Consider the following 15,871-nt stretch of genomic DNA (forward strand, 5'->3'; position numbering starts at 1 on the left):
TTCAATTTCGAATATGTTTCATTGTATTTATAATTATATGGCAAATAAGATATTTAAACTTGATTTTTGAAGGAAAATTCACAAAATTGAATAAATTCAAATAATTTTTATTCAAAAATAAACTAGTTATTTGAGTTTAATACTAATTATCTATTCAAACTACAAAGTTTGTAATTTAAAATATTTTGTGAGATCAGATTGAATTAATTCAAGGTTCTTTTCAATTAATATTAATGACCATATTACGCATTTTCGAACATTCTAAACCAAATATATAAAAATGGGAGACGAATGTTAAATTTGCTAGACATGGGGGAGTTGTCTGCAAAGTTTTAGCTCTTATCTCTAACAAAAAATTAATTTTTAAAAAAATGACCGAATACGTTTCACAGCGAGAAAAAAATAAAAGGCAAGATAGAATTTTCTAGACATAAAGAAGTTGTTTACCGAGTTTTAGCTCTTATCTCTAACAAAAAATTAATTTTAAAAAAAAAGACCGAATACGTTTCACAGCGAGAAAAAAATAAAACTGTACACTGATTTTAATTTTCATTTCCAGTCACTTTACTTATTATTTTTTCTTTTTTCATTTTAATTATAAATTATTTCATAATACGTTTATTTACGTTACCATTTTCTTTATTCTTTTGAATTCCATACTAGACACTTATAGAAATTTTGATTGTTAACGTACTTCATTAGAATGAATCCTTACAAAGGGTATGTCGATCGAATTTACCTAATTGGTATTTCCAATCAGATTGAAGAAGGTAAAATGACATGGGAAGAAGCTTGCACCCATGTTCCCATCGCCCCAACCCTTCAATCAAATGATTTCAAATATTTAGATGTTTCAAAATTTTTTACAAAATCAATTTAGCTTACAGAATATCCCATTGCCTAAAGGCAAGAAAGGTCGTAGGTCAATCCCTACGACCAAATCAAAGCTCTTGCTGTGATACATGACCACTGGGCCTTTCCCTGTGGTCAAACAAAACAATGGAAACGTTTGAAATTACAACAAATTGATGTATCTTATAGAGAAGTACGCAGATACTTCAAAGAAAATCATTTCACCAAGACGCGATTAGAGCATGCCGGGCCAGAAACAGCAGTAAGATATTGGGCGCTTTCACCCAATCTTATCTGGCACGCAGATGTTCATTATTTTAGGGGTGTTCGTGGCCAGTATATTTATGGCATAATCGACGATTTTAGCCGCAAAGTCCTAGCGTGTATACAAATACCAGATATGCTGGCAGCGACGACAGCGAACGTTGCGGCTTCCGCCTTCATTGAATTTGGCGCCCCTTATTGTTTCTGGACCGACAACGGTTCAGAAAATAGGGGCGCCTTTCAAGATCTACTTGATCTTTGGCGCGTCCAATGGCGGCATACAGACTCTCATTCTCCCTACCAAAATGGGAAGATTGAGAGATTCTGGCCGACATTGGAGCGCTGCCAAAGCATTCAGGCTATTCCTGCCTTTATTTGGGAGTACAATAATAACACACCGCATGAAGATCTCCCAATTAATCCATTAACTGGAACAAATTACACGCCAAATCAAATGTATCAGCTGAAACCGAAATACACAAATGCAGATACAGAAAGGTTATGGCAAATATGGGATACAGATACAGGCATGACCGCTGTTGACACATTCACAGCGTAATAATAAACATAATTTTTTAATTTCATTTTTAACAAGTTTTTTTTAAATGTATGTAATGAATAATTCATTAGAATATGATAATGCACATTGTAACAGAATAGAACAATCACCAAATTTTTTTTTTGAAATTAAAAAATAAAAGTAAAAAGTATAAAGTAATCTAACCAAAAAAGATATTTAAAAGAATTTTGGAAAAAACAGAATAAGGATAATGATATTATTTTAGATACACAATCGATGTACTGAAGAATAATCCGGTAAAATGATGATATAAAATTAGATTATTTTACAAGTAGCTAAAAGAATAAAACTATAATATAAAATAAATGAAGTTTAATGAAACAATAAAGGTTAAATAAATAATAAAGATTTTTATTTTATATCAGTATTGAGAAGAAGTAACAGCTGACACTTGGTAGACAACTTCTTTATGTCTAGAAAATTCTATCTTGCCTTTTATTTTTTTCTCGCTGTGAAACGTATTCGGTCTTTTTTTTAAAAATTAATTTTTTGTTAGAGATAAGAGCTAAAACTCGGTAAACAACTTCTTTATGTCTAGAAAATTCTATCTTGCCTTTTATTTTTTCTCGCTGTGAAACGTATTCGGTCTTTTTTTAAAAATTAATTTTTTGTTAGAGATAAGAGCTAAAACTCGGTAAACAACTTCTTTATGTCTAGAAAATTCTATCTTGCCTTTTATTTTTTTCTCGCTGTGAAACGTATTCGGTCTTTTTTTAAAAATTAATTTTTTGTTAGAGATAAGAGCTAAAACTCGGTAAACAACTTCTTTATGTCTAGAAAATTCTATCTTGCCTTTTATTTTTTTCTCGCTGTGAAACGTATTCGGTCTTTTTTTTTAAAAATTAATTTTTTGTTAGAGATAAGAGCTAAAACTTTGCAGACAACTCCCCATGTCTAGCAAATTTAACATTCGTCTCCCATTTTTATATATTTGGTTTAGAATGTTCGAAAATGCGTAATATGGTCATTAATATTAATTGAAAAGAACCTTGAATTAATTCAATCTGATCTCACAAAATATTTTAAATTACAAACTTTGTAGTTTGAATAGATAATTAGTATTAAACTCAAATAACTAGTTTATTTTTGAATAAAAATTATTTGAATTTATTCAATTTTGTGAATTTTCCTTCAAAAATCAAGTTTAAATATCTTATTTGCCATATAATTATAAATACAATGAAACATATTCGAAATTGAAAAGAATGACTTTTTCTGTTCTTTCAATCATTCAATTTGAATTTTGCAATATTGGATTTCTCATTAAATAGCTATTAAAAACAACAAGCAATTTAACTTACATTCAAATTTATTTGTGTTATATTCAATCTTCTCAAAACTTATAATTTTCGGCTATAGCATGATTATATGCTATATAATATAATAAACCTATAATAGTATCATTCTTTCAATTATTTGAAGAGAAAACCGAAAAAATCTATTTTCGGTCTATAACAATAACGAATCAGGGGAAAAATATCTAAATGTTTAATGACTGGGGCCCAAAGGCCACAAGTGATACAAGAACCTTTCGGTTAATATCAAGAATACGACGAGGATAAGAGTATGAAATTAGAATGGATAAACGACAGTAATTTTATGTCCTAACTTGTAAGATTAAGGATGTCAATTCGGAAAATTGTTTTCATTTTAGGAGAATATAATTTTCCTTTTGGAAAATTTAAAAAGTGAGACGCGCAGGATTCGAACTTTTTTAAAAGTTGATTTAAATATATTCTAGTGTGATTTCTAAGGATAATATCATATTTAAAATAAGAATATACTAGTTTGGGTGGTATAATTTTTTCGATAAATTTGAGAATATGTACGTTTAGGGCATCAAAAGTGTCAATTCGCTCAGCGAAAGCTGAGCTAGCTTCGTTCTCGAAAGAATAGGGAAGGAGTGAAAGAGAGTGATACAGATGTTGACACATTCATATCATTTCAACAAATTTTGATCAAATTGAAATTCAATGAAATTCAATTCACTTCATATCCTTCAGTCAGTACATTGACATCCTTCTACATCACAATGATAACTCGTACATCAATAGTTCTACAACTAACTCAGAAAAAACAAGATTTTTCCTTCCAGCTTACAGCTTTTAAAAAGTTTCGATGATAAAAATCACTCTACTCTTGTTTATCGATATGTTGTGATAGTAGGTAAACGTATTCTTATCGATATTAATAAAAATATTTTTACGAAAATCTGAACCAATTACAAAGTTATTCATAAAGTTTATGATAACTGTAATTACTTCATCTTTGTTTTATATTTGAATAAACAATTTAATTTAATTTAATTTGCATAATTTTTTTTAGTTGAAAAACAGGAAACTTATTTGAGTTTGTATTATTTTTATCGTTCAATTCATTGTATCAGTGAGTGATCCAGATATTTAAGATATTTAGAAAAAATTTATTAATTTGATTAACAAATTTTAATCAAAATAGCAAAAATCTATTTGATAGCTGTAAGCAAACAATAACTTTTATTTCAAGCAAAATCACTTATTTTCATCTAAACGTATAAAATTGTCAATTTTATGAGAATAAATTTAAAATCTCATGAAATATAAAGAAGAGTAATATTTTTCAATTTTCTTTTTTTCTTTGTCTCAAATATTTTCTGTTGGGAATTTTCTTGTTATCAAAAAATAATTTTAATATTTGTTTATTTCATTACATACAATAAAATTTTAAAAACTCTATTTCTTCTCAAGAAAATTTTTTTCCTTCATATGAAGAAACATTTTGTTCTCCATTTGATGCTGAGTCTAAATCTCGATTTTTGAATTTTCTTCTTTCCAAATTTCTTTTTTCCAAATTAGAAGTTTAATTCAAATTTTCAATAGTTTATATATTTTCTCAAACCGTCTTAGATTTTCTTACTTTTTGGGGATTTTCTCTCAAAATATACAAAAATAGCAATATCAATACATGTGTCTAATATACTTTAAAACCATCGTGATAAAATTCAAAAACGAAGAGATCTTCTCTCCAAATTTTTTTCAAAATCAAAAAAATGAGATAAAAAAATACGTTTGGAAATTCATTTTTAGCATTTTAGGAATTTTCTCACTTTTCTTCCAAATTGACATCCTTAGTAAGATCCTATTTTTATGCTTTGTTCTTCCCTTGGATCTTATCCGATAGAAATGTCAAAATGTAAAATTCATTGTTTAGAAAAGTGCCCAACCACATTTTACATTTTTTACAAAATTATATTAGAAATACCAATTGTTCTGTTTAATTATTTAAACACAGTTGTAACCAAATTTTATAACGATAACTTTTTTTTATTCATAAATTTTAATTCAATGTGTGAAGCCGAAAATCAACCTCTAGACAAAATAGAACATGAACAAAATGAAGAGGAGACAAGCAATAAATCAGGCAGCTCGGATAACTTAGAATCAGACCAGCAGAATGATTTTACAATCACAACTTCCCATCCTTTAATAGACTTAGGAATAGTTACACCAAATGATATTGATTTAGTTTGTCAGCATATTACAGATATTATCTTAAATCATGGAGGAGCCGCTACTATGGTAACTTTGCAATATCATTTTAACAAAAGGAAGCATCTTTTTGGAGGAGAAAATGCTCCAATTAGAAAATTAATTAAAAATGGTTTGGATACAGTTATCAACGGCCATCCATTGTTTATCAAAGATGCATTTATTCAATATGGATGGAGATGCAATGCTAGTTTAAACAATATGGTCGAATCTGCAAATACTCCACGAAATCACAAAATCGAATCTTCCGAAACTACAGATTCTGATCGAAAAGTTGATGAAAAAGATATAGGTAAGCGGTTTGAAGACATTATGATCGAAAAAATACGATCGTTCGAATATGGTTTATCAATTGAATCAATTACAAAAGATATGCGACCTTACAAAGACTTTCCTGGACTCTTTTGCAATTTACCAGTTGAAAAAAGAGTTAAAGCAGTATTAAGGGCTCGTGGAAAGGATCCTATTTATTATGACCCTCCAACCCAATTGTGGATGGCCATAGAAAGAAAAGAATGGTTTGAACAAAAAAGGAGAGAAACAATGGCTAAATTTTTGCCACCAGCACTTAGAGATCTTGACTTCCCAAGCTTGACAACAGGCCAGCTTTACAATATCCTCGTTGAAAGAGGCATTTTTTAAGAAAGATTTTTTCTAATTTTATATTATAGGGTGTCCAAAGGTGTGTTTAGCACAAACCTGAATACTGCGAATAGAAATAAACAAGTTACATATATATAAAGTTTATTTAAATATAATCACCATTGGATTCAATCACGCGTTCGCAGCGATCGATCCAGGCTTGAAAGACACGCTTTAAATCATCATGAGAAAATTTCTCAAATTGCTCTCTTACAAAATTTTCAAGATCATCTGGACTCGCGAATTCGCGTCCTTCAGCTCTCTTTTTTAGCGTGCCGAATAAATAAAAGTCAGATGGTGCAATATCAGGTGAATAAATTGGGTTTGGAACAACTTTGACATTGTTTTCCACCAAGTAATTCATTACCTTATGACTTTTGTGAACTCTTGAATTATCAAAATGAATTGCAAACTTTTGTTTTTGTTGTTTGGATTTCTCAAACTCATCAGAATTGATAATTTGAGTAAGAACATTGTCAATTAGATACTGAGCATTCATCGTATTAGGTTTTTGAAGAATATCAATTGCGATGATGCCATTCACGCCCCAAAAAACCGACAACATCATCATTGGTGTGTCAATTTTTTTCTTCGGGAATGTTTGCGGATTTTCATCCTTCGGGATCCACATGATTTTGGCTTCTGTTGCATATTGAAACCAAGACTCGTCCCCTGTTACTAAAAAGCGAAACTTCTTGGATTGATACGCACCCAATATAGAGAGGAGCTCTTTCGAAGATTGGACTCTAGATTTTTTTTGAACTGAATTAAGGTTGTGCGGAACCCAACGTGTATACGCTAGTTTGTAGTTCAAATAATTGTGCAGATAATAACTGACTGTTGTACGTGGTATCTTTGTCATCTCCTCTATCCTTCTGAGTGATGCTCTTGGGTCTTCATCTAGCACTTGAAGAATTGCTTTGATTTTTCTTTGATCCGGCGATTTTTTGTCAATTTTTATGATGGGCGCCTTTTTGTTCATGAAGTGATACATCCTAACATGATACGTTACAGTGGAATAGCTAGGAGCATCCATACCGAAGCATTTTACCAATGCCTCGTAGATTTTTTTACAGTCTTTGCATTTTTTTGCAAGAGCGAGGATGTTTTCTTTATGATTCATTAAAAAAATGAAAAAAATCCCGCCAAAATTTCCCGCGAAACCGCCTCTTGTCTCAAAATTCATTTTATATACCGGCATGGCGCCAAAATACAACATACTCATCATATACATATATTCATATTTTTTATTATATATTTATAATCAGCATATATCTCCTTTAATAGTCTGATATAGAGCGCTGTGCTAAACGCACCTTTGGACACCCTATATTTTTAAAATATATATGTTTGTTATCATTTTAATCAAATTATATTCATTTTTAAATGATCTTGTATATTGTCTATAACGAAAATTTCAATTTCAATAATATTTCTTTTTTGTTCCACCATTATACAAAAATGGTACTGAGACTTACCTAAGTTACACATCTATTTATCAGAAATTGATAAAATTAATAAAAAGAAGAAGATACAGTGTAAAATTGTTCAAAAAAATAGATTTTATTTATAATTAATGGTTTTCTTTGCCATAAGTACTAGTGTTGTTGCAAAACTTTGTATTCTATTTGAATAATAGCATGAAATAAAGTTTATTATATAAAACAATATTAAATCAAACGCTCAATAAAATAAAAACATTTCTTTTGAGTGAAAATATATACAATGTTATTAATAGAATAGCAGTTCGAGAACGAAAAAAATTAAACAATAATGAATATGGGTAAAATACATTGCTTAGTTCTAATGTGTTTCATTTAACAACTGCATTCTCTTTTTGTCCGATAAAGCGATGCTTTGGCTTGCTCTTTAAACTCTTCTTGTATTCATCCGGTTGAACAAATAAACTTGCAATGTCTTTTGATGTTACGTTCTTCGGAGGTGGTCTATTCATTTCAGCTTGTTGTCTTAGATTCCATGATTCAGCTCTTTGAGATAATGTTCTACCTCTTTCATCAACTAATGCGCGCATTTGATCAAGTTCCTTGCGAACATCATCATAAGCATCATTGACTTTTGCTGAGTTCTTATCAATTCCAATTACTTCTCCATCATCAGCATTTGCTTCAGCTTCATTGAACTGATTTCGCAATGTATTAAAGCGACGTTTGTAAATGTTAGCTGAGGATTCTGCTTTTTCGCGTTTTAATTCTGATTGATATAAGAGATTTTCTAATTCTTCAATTCTCATTTGTGCGTCGCTTAAAGCTTTTCTTAAATCGCTCGAATCTGGTTGCGTTGGTAATGGGCGCTTTAAATGTGTTAAATATTCAACACCAAGTTGCAACAACTTAAAAGCTTTCAAGGTTTCAGTTGAACCAAAGCGTTGAGCATCAGAATTGTTAAGATTAGCGAATGCAATGTGTTGTACGAGATATTCCAATGAATCAATATCCATATTTTTTACGATTGCGTCAACATCAACTTCTTGAATTAAATTCCAGTTCATTGGCATCTTCCTCGGACACCATCTAAATGAAGGTGATGGATCAAGTGTAACAACTTGATGGTAAACTGGATAAGGCATTTGGTAATAAGTTGGAAGCATTTTTCTTATAAAATTTAACGTACACAATAAATCTTTCAATTTGAATTTGGCTCTGAGCATCTTTTGATAGGGAAGATCCATTCTATTGCTCCGGAATATTTCCTTCCATGCATTCAATGATGCACTTTATCAGCATATTTAGGCCACAATTTATGGTTCAACTTCAAACAGCAATTTTCAACACATCAAAGTAATATCTATCAACAAAGCATAATTGTTGATTCCTAATTTTGAAAAGCAGCTAATAATTTCCTACTAAATCCTTTGATAAAGGAATTGCTAGCTAAATAAAATTCAAAGTATGACCAAAAATGCTATTATATTGTAGCAACCTAGTAGCACTTACTTAGGTTCTACATACATAGACTAATAAAAGATCTTTTTAAAGTAATTTTTGAATATTTTATTGATTTTGAGCATCAAGCAATAAAACCACATTCATATTAACATATCACATATATGTGTAAAACATTTGCATAGCACTTATATCAGTTTCAAGTTTTATAGAGGATAAAATCTTAAAAGTATCACAAAATGTACTGATTTGCAATGTAAAAATTGTTGTACGATATTTTATAAGTATATTTGCATTTTCAAATCGCTATAAAAAAACACGTTTTTTCTGTGTTTTTTTCAGAATGACTGAAGATGACAAACTAAAGGACGGCATCGATGATGATCAATCCAATCAACTAGAAGACCTAGAAAAGAGTTTCCAAGTCACAATTGCTGGGTTGATTAGTGATCATGCATTCGATGGTTTCAGAGGACAATATGAATCGATTTACAACGCATTTATCAAATCACAAAAGAACAATGAGTTACTTGTCCAAAAGTGCCGTGAGTTAAATTCAGAAATTCTAGCAAATGCCACTAAAATTAACTCAGTTTTAAGATTATCAGAGGATGATCAACGTACAATTGCAAGTTTGAAGTTCGAGTTCGAAAAGGCATGGAAGATGGTCGAGATGTCTCAGGACAGAGAGCAGAAAAGCCGAGATGTCATCGATGAACTCAAAACAGAGTCAACGAGACTTGCCAAAATTGTGGAACAGAACGGAGCATTAGCATTTCAAGAAGACATATCACTCGATGCTTTGCATTCAGATATTAATGCTCTAAAAAGTGAAATTAAAATTCAAGATACAACGCTTAAACAGCTTAACGGAGATCTCGAGACACTTGCCAAACAAAAGGCTTCTTTTGAATCAGAGTTATTTAAGCTAAAAGACGAAAAATCAACTCTTGAAAAAGATATCGAAAATACTTCAACAGAAAATACAGATCTCGAGAAAGAAATAGTCAATATCATGCAACAGCAAAAATCTGTCAAAGACAAAATCGTAGAAAATCGTGATTCCATTACAAAAAATCGAGATTCAAAAGCCCAAGAAAAAGACTCATTAGCGCAACTTTCCATCGATCTTATTAACGTTCGTAAAGAACTTAAGCTCTCAAATGACTCAAAAGATAACCAAAATGCTTCATTAGCTCTTGTAAAAGGTCTTTTAAACAAACGACAAGACGAACAAGACAAACTTACCGAACTGATACAGAAAAGAGAGGACAGAGATAAAGAAAGCCAGCCAACATATGAAGAATTACAAAAAGAAGTGAAAGAACTCGATAAAACATACAAACAAACGAAAGAAGAATACGAAGGACTACTTAAATACAGGAAATTCGTACAACAAGAGTATCTTACCACTAAAAGTGACCTAGATCGAGTTCGAAAAGAATTATATCTCAAAAGACACCAATTGTTAGCAGCTGACGGACGAGTTACAATGAGACAAAACGATATAGATGTCAGCCAGATGCAAATTATCGCTGTAAGAGGTGATGTAGTACAAGAAAAGCAAAAAGTGGAAGATATCTACACAAAAATCGAAGGAATCTACAATGATATGCTTGGCCAGAAGACAGATATCACAAAAATGGACAAAGCTGCCAGTTTCCTTCGAAATGAAATTGAAGATTTGATTGTTGAAGCGACAACTACGGCTTCTAACACTGAACAGATCAAACAGATCGCCGAACAAAACAATAAAGTCGCTCAGGACAACCTTTTAGTGATAAACGGCATCAATGATCAGATTGCAAAACAAATTGCCATCAATGATCAGCTTATCCAGCAAAGGAACGTGGTTCGGAGACAACTAGAAGAGCTTACACAATCATCCGCAACAACAGGATCTGATTACGGCTTCGTAGAACGCGATATTGCAGATTCCAAGAAAATTATTCTTGAAAAAGACGAACAATGCATCTCTAGCCATATCAAGCGCATGGAATATGCAGAGCAGAGTAAGCAGTTACGTCACGATATCGAAAAAATGAACGATGATATCCGAAATTTGCAATTACAATCGAAACGTTGTTAAATACCAACATGCGTTCTCGATATCTACTTGATGTTGCCGAGAAAGACATTTCCAAGCTGAAAGTCGTGAATCAAGAGAATAATACACAGTATAATTTACTTGAAAAGCAAATTCATGACAGAATTTATTCATTAGACCTATTAAAAGAGAAGATTGTTTTGATTGAAGGTCGTCTTAAATCAGAATCAGCAACATACACACAGAAATGCCATGAAGTCGACGAATTGAAGAAAACATTGTTGTCCGAAGTTGAAAAACAGAAGAAATTGATGGACAAATCGAAACATTCCGTTTATTTACGAACGGAATGTCGAAATCTTGAGAAAAGAATCCTTTTCCAACAAGGTCGTGTTCGTGCTCTTGAAGATGAACTTGAAACGCCGATGAATATCCACAGATGGCGTTTCTTAGAAGCATCGAATCCAGAACTTCTTAATCTCCTCAAGATGACACAAGAACTCCGAAACAAACTTATGGAACGTCTTTATCGAATCGACAAACTTAAAGTTCTTCGTGAAGAACGTCGTAAACTTCTTGTTCGCGAACAAAGGAAAGTTGGAAGTCAAACGAAAGATGACGGTGATGAAGAAATTAGAATTCTTGAAGAACAGCTCGAAATGAAGACGAAACAACTTCAAGAGATCGAAACAGAGCTGTTTGATCGCTCAAGTAACATCGATGAACTTAAGAAGAGTGTTGAAGAAGTTCGTGGTGAACTCAATTACACTAAATCATCATATTTCATGGAGAAGAAGAAAGTCCACGAGATGAGGTCATCAACACAGTCAAAAACAGAAGAAATAGCAGGAAACACAGCCAAGTTCATTGGCGGTGGATTCCCAGTCAGTTCAGTTCCTTCAACAGCACAATCTATCTCTGCAATCGAAGGGAACAAGATAAACAAAGCAATCGTAATTCCGAAAGTAACAAATTCTCGTCCTTCGAAAGTTTTACCTAAAGGATGGAATCCATCACGACAAGCACTCAAACCTTTCTTACCAACTGTCTCCGAACTTCGTGCTTTATTATTTCCATTTCTATATTGTTTTTTATTTGTTATTTTATAAATTGTTTGATTTACTTTATTTGATTTTTTAACTTTATTTTTGTTCAGATTATGAATGTTAAGTTTTTGTACATGGTGCGAATTTCGATGAACAGCTTTAAATGCTTTAAACATAACAAATGATAGCATAGAACTATACCTTCTATTCTTAAGCATGATGGTCGAAATCAATCATTACAAGCAATTCAAACATAATAATTAAAGTTTCCATCCCATACTTTAATTCTCCAATGATATTACTAGAGCTTTTGTGATCTATATATTAGTATGTAATACCATACTTTGATTTTAAATTCAGTAATGCATTCTACCTTATGATAGGCGCGGATACCGAGTAATGAATTTTTACTTTTTTGATGGAACTAATCCTGCAGAAGCAGTTTTTGCAAATGTAGAAAGAAATGAAAAATTTAAAGTAATAATTTTTTCCAGAATTTATTGAACAATTTTCATTAAATAAATGATGAAAAGTGTTAAAATTGTAGTTTATTGTTAGATTATTAAATATAATACTACCATCTCCAGATGTTGAATTTGAATCAACATATGATTCTGAAATAGTCAAGGTTCCATCAACTTCAAATATATGTTTTGCAATGTTATTTTTAATTATGCAGTGATCAACATAAGTTGTAAGTCCACAACTAAACAGAACATCGTATATGTCTGTTTCACATATATTTCCAATAACATTGCAATAAGAAATTGTATGAGTGAATGAACTATTGTAAGAACAAAAATAAAGTGACATCCTGTTAGTTTGATTGTTTTCTCTGAATGTTGAGAAATTGAATGTACCTGAGCCACCTTCAAGTCTATCGAAATGTGAAGAGCAAGTAATGCAATAATTGTTTGTAATGTTGTTATTCTCAAAATGGATATCTCCGAATGCAATAACAAATATACAATCTATAATATCTCTTTCATTTGCTCCACATTTAAAAACTGAAACATCAAACGCGTAGTTTTTATTAGAAGGAGAAGATTTGACACCTTGAACAAACGCCATATTTTCATGTGCTATTGATTTGTAATAACAAGTTCGGTGCTGAACAAATTGTCCGTCTTCTCGGCAGAAATACATAACAGATCCACCACCATATGTTGATGTGGTACAACAATTATAAAATACTGTATCTTCAATCAATGCATAAACAGTATTTGTTCTTTCAATGTAAATGGCACCTGTTTCTTTACATTCTTCAAAGAAACAAATAAAAACGTAATAATTGTTAAGACTGCCATTATCAAATAGTGCAGTCCCGTTATGTATCTTATCATATTTATCTAGATGGCCAAAATATTCATTCCAACTGAGTTTTCTTGCAGTTTGCAAATTTGCACGGAATTGATATATGGAAACTGATAATGGCTATCCTTAATCTATTTGTTCTGTATCATTAAATTCATTCAGCACAAATTGCATATTTTTTGTCACATTATATGGCAAAAATATTTTACGGGCGTGAAAATTACAATTCTTTTTTCACTTCAAAATTATTGGAATCGAAATTTTTTTCTTCATGTGGATAAAATTTGTAGTCCCTAAAATTTTCTCCATTCGTTGTGATCTGTTTTTATTCGGTGCCAATTTTCTATTTATATATACGAGTATCACTGTGGATGTATAATTTTTTTTTCTGAATTAAAAAATTACATGTACAATACATCCTGCTAGTTGAGATATAAAATTCAATAGCAACGATGAATTTGATATTGTGATATTCTTAGTTGTGATGTCGAATTTTATTCAACATATGAACACGAAGATTTAAATGCAAATAGACCATAAAATAAACTCGCTGAATTTTACTTTTTTTCATGAAAACAATTGAAGTGTTGAACATTTTGCAAATTTACAAATTAAAATCAACCTATATGAGGCTATTTTTGAATCAACTAAACATTCTCCTTTGTATAAATTGGAAAAGGAATCAAAATCGTAATTTCTTTTTAGATTCTCAAATTTAACAGTTCCACTTCCTGTTGTTGAATTTGAGTCAATATATGAATCTGAAATAGTCAAAACGGCTGCTGTATAATATTGCTGAAACATGTACTTCGCAGAATTATTTAAAAATATGCAATGATCGATATAAACTGAATTCCAACAGTAAAATAGAACTTGTTCATTGTCTGTTCCGTATTTATTTCCAATAACCTTGCAATAAGACACTGTTTGGTTTAAATTATATTCACCAACTAAAAATTGTAATGAAATACTTTGGGTTTGGTTATTATCTCTGAATATTGAGAAATTACATGTACTCCAACCTCTTCCGATGACAATAAAGCTTGATGAATATTGTTGGCATTTATTGTGATGTTGCTATTCTCAAATCGTATATCACCAGATGCAATAAAAATGTTTTACTTCCTTTTTCTTCATTTTCTCCGCATCTAAAAACTGAAACATCAAATGCATGGTTTTTATCAGTAGGAGTATCTCTAACATTATGATGAAATGCCATTGCTTGATTAGCTACTGATGCATAATAACAAGTTTGATGCTGAACAAACTGCCCTTCTTGATAGCAGCTAAAGTAAACGGATCCACCACCATCTTCTGTGGTGGAACTGCAATTATAAAATAATGCTTGCTCAAGTAATGTGAATACTTCGTTTTCTCTTTGAACGTAAATTGCGCCGGTTTCTTTGCATTCTTTAAAGAAACAAACAAAAACGTAATAATTGTTAGAACTAGTTTCATCAAATAATGAGCTGCTATTTTGGATTTTATCATATTTTAGTTGATTATCAAAATATTCATCCCAGCTGAACTTTCTGGCATTTTTCAAATTTAATCTGTGTTTCTACACATATCATTTTCGTTAGGTTTAATCATCTCACAATGAGAGTTATTCTTCTCTTTGCTCTGTATCATAAAGTTCATTCCTGTAAGACTTGTCTGAATTTTGTCGCATGTTAATGGTAAAAATATTTTACGGGCGTGAACTATCATAAACAAAAAGATTTTAAGAGTGTACTTACGTCCCTATGACACGGCCTTCAATTCAGAATTTTAAGGTTAATTTACAATGACGCTTCACGCCAGTTATCAGAAATTTGAATAAAAGTCAGATGGGCGTAAGCGCAACCTTAAATTGTATTTCATCCAAATAAAAATACCCAATTACATAGTCAATTATTGAAAAATTAACAAATATATATAAATATAATCATCTCAATTATTATTATTCTTAATTACTCATAAAGAGAGGTAATTTCAAATTTCAGATCATTTGATTTTTCCATATATTCATGAAATTGTTGATGCATTCAAATATTTTGAATCAATAGCATTCACCATATTACTAAGTTCGTGACAGAATTTATTCATTAGACCTATTAAAAGAGAAGATTGTTTTGATTGAAGGTCGTCTTAAATCAGAATCAGCAACATACACACAGAAATGTCATGAAGTCGACGAATTGAAGAAAACATTGTTGTCCGAAGTTGAAAAACAGAAGAAATTGATGGACAAATCGAAACATTCCGTTTATTTACGAACGGAATGTCGAAATCTTGAGAAAGGAATCAAATCGAAACACCGATGAACATCCACAGATGGCGTTTCTTAGAAGCATCGAATCCAGAACTTCTTAATCTCCTTAAGATGACACAAGAACTCCGAAACAAACTTATGGAACGTCTTGCAGCTTTCAAATTTACACTGTTTTTCCATATCATTTGAAAAGTTAATAAGTTTATTTATCTTATTTTCTTTCTGCCACACAAGTCTCATTCATTGATAATTTGTACGGATAAAAATATTATCGGCGCAAACAATCCGCGGAGAATCTTGATTTCTACATTTTTAAAAAGGAAAGTTTAAAGTGTTTTAAAGCCGAACAGCGTTTGAATCAAATATATTATTAATTGAAATTTTTCTGTCTTTATGAATTCATTCCATTTTCAAATCATTAGTTCATCCTCCCCGACCATAA

The 15,871-nt window shown here is 31.1% G+C and overlaps 3 protein-coding genes and 1 pseudogene across 4 annotated transcripts, besides 5 other annotated features; 2 read left to right on the forward strand and 2 right to left on the reverse strand.

Moving 5' to 3' along the window:
- Nucleotides 1–529: part of a mobile genetic element that runs on past the window's edge.
- Nucleotides 530–703: 174 nt separating this feature from the next.
- Nucleotides 704–1,672: a mobile genetic element.
- Nucleotides 1,673–2,312: 640 nt separating this feature from the next.
- Nucleotides 2,313–3,152: a mobile genetic element.
- Nucleotides 3,153–4,997: 1,845 nt separating this feature from the next.
- TVAGG3_0403690 (uncharacterized protein) lies at nucleotides 4,998–5,891 on the forward strand (the record flags this gene model as incomplete). Its single annotated transcript, XM_001288354.2, has 1 exon — nucleotides 5,020–5,865. One exon carries the CDS (start codon nucleotides 5,020–5,022, stop codon nucleotides 5,863–5,865), a length of 846 nt encoding a protein of 281 aa, XP_001288355.2.
- Nucleotides 5,892–7,195: a mobile genetic element.
- Nucleotides 5,972–7,099, reverse strand: TVAGG3_0403710 (Mariner transposase; the record flags this gene model as incomplete). The annotated part of the gene is made up of 1 exon (XM_051232843.1): nucleotides 5,972–7,099. The coding sequence occupies one exon, from the start codon at nucleotides 7,097–7,099 to the stop codon at nucleotides 5,972–5,974; it is 1,128 nt and encodes a 375-aa protein (XP_051102573.1).
- Nucleotides 7,196–7,444: 249 nt separating the features above from the next.
- TVAGG3_0403730 (Iguana/Dzip1-like DAZ-interacting protein N-terminal family) lies at nucleotides 7,445–8,473 on the reverse strand (the record flags this gene model as incomplete). Its single annotated transcript, XM_001299387.1, has 1 exon — nucleotides 7,679–8,473. The coding sequence occupies one exon, from the start codon at nucleotides 8,471–8,473 to the stop codon at nucleotides 7,679–7,681; it is 795 nt and encodes a 264-aa protein (XP_001299388.1).
- Nucleotides 8,474–9,027: 554 nt separating this feature from the next.
- On the forward strand, nucleotides 9,028–11,924 carry TVAGG3_0403740 (annotated as a pseudogene). Its single transcript has one exon — nucleotides 9,112–11,924. A coding segment is annotated over exon 1 (2,813 nt).
- Nucleotides 11,925–14,899: 2,975 nt separating this feature from the next.
- Nucleotides 14,900–15,026: a mobile genetic element.
- The last annotated feature ends 845 nt before the right edge of the window (nucleotides 15,027–15,871 follow it).

The sequence above is a fragment of the Trichomonas vaginalis genome, chromosome V (assembly GCF_026262505.1).
Source record: "Trichomonas vaginalis G3 chromosome V, whole genome shotgun sequence".
Lineage (NCBI taxonomy): Eukaryota > Parabasalia > Trichomonadida > Trichomonadidae > Trichomonas > Trichomonas vaginalis.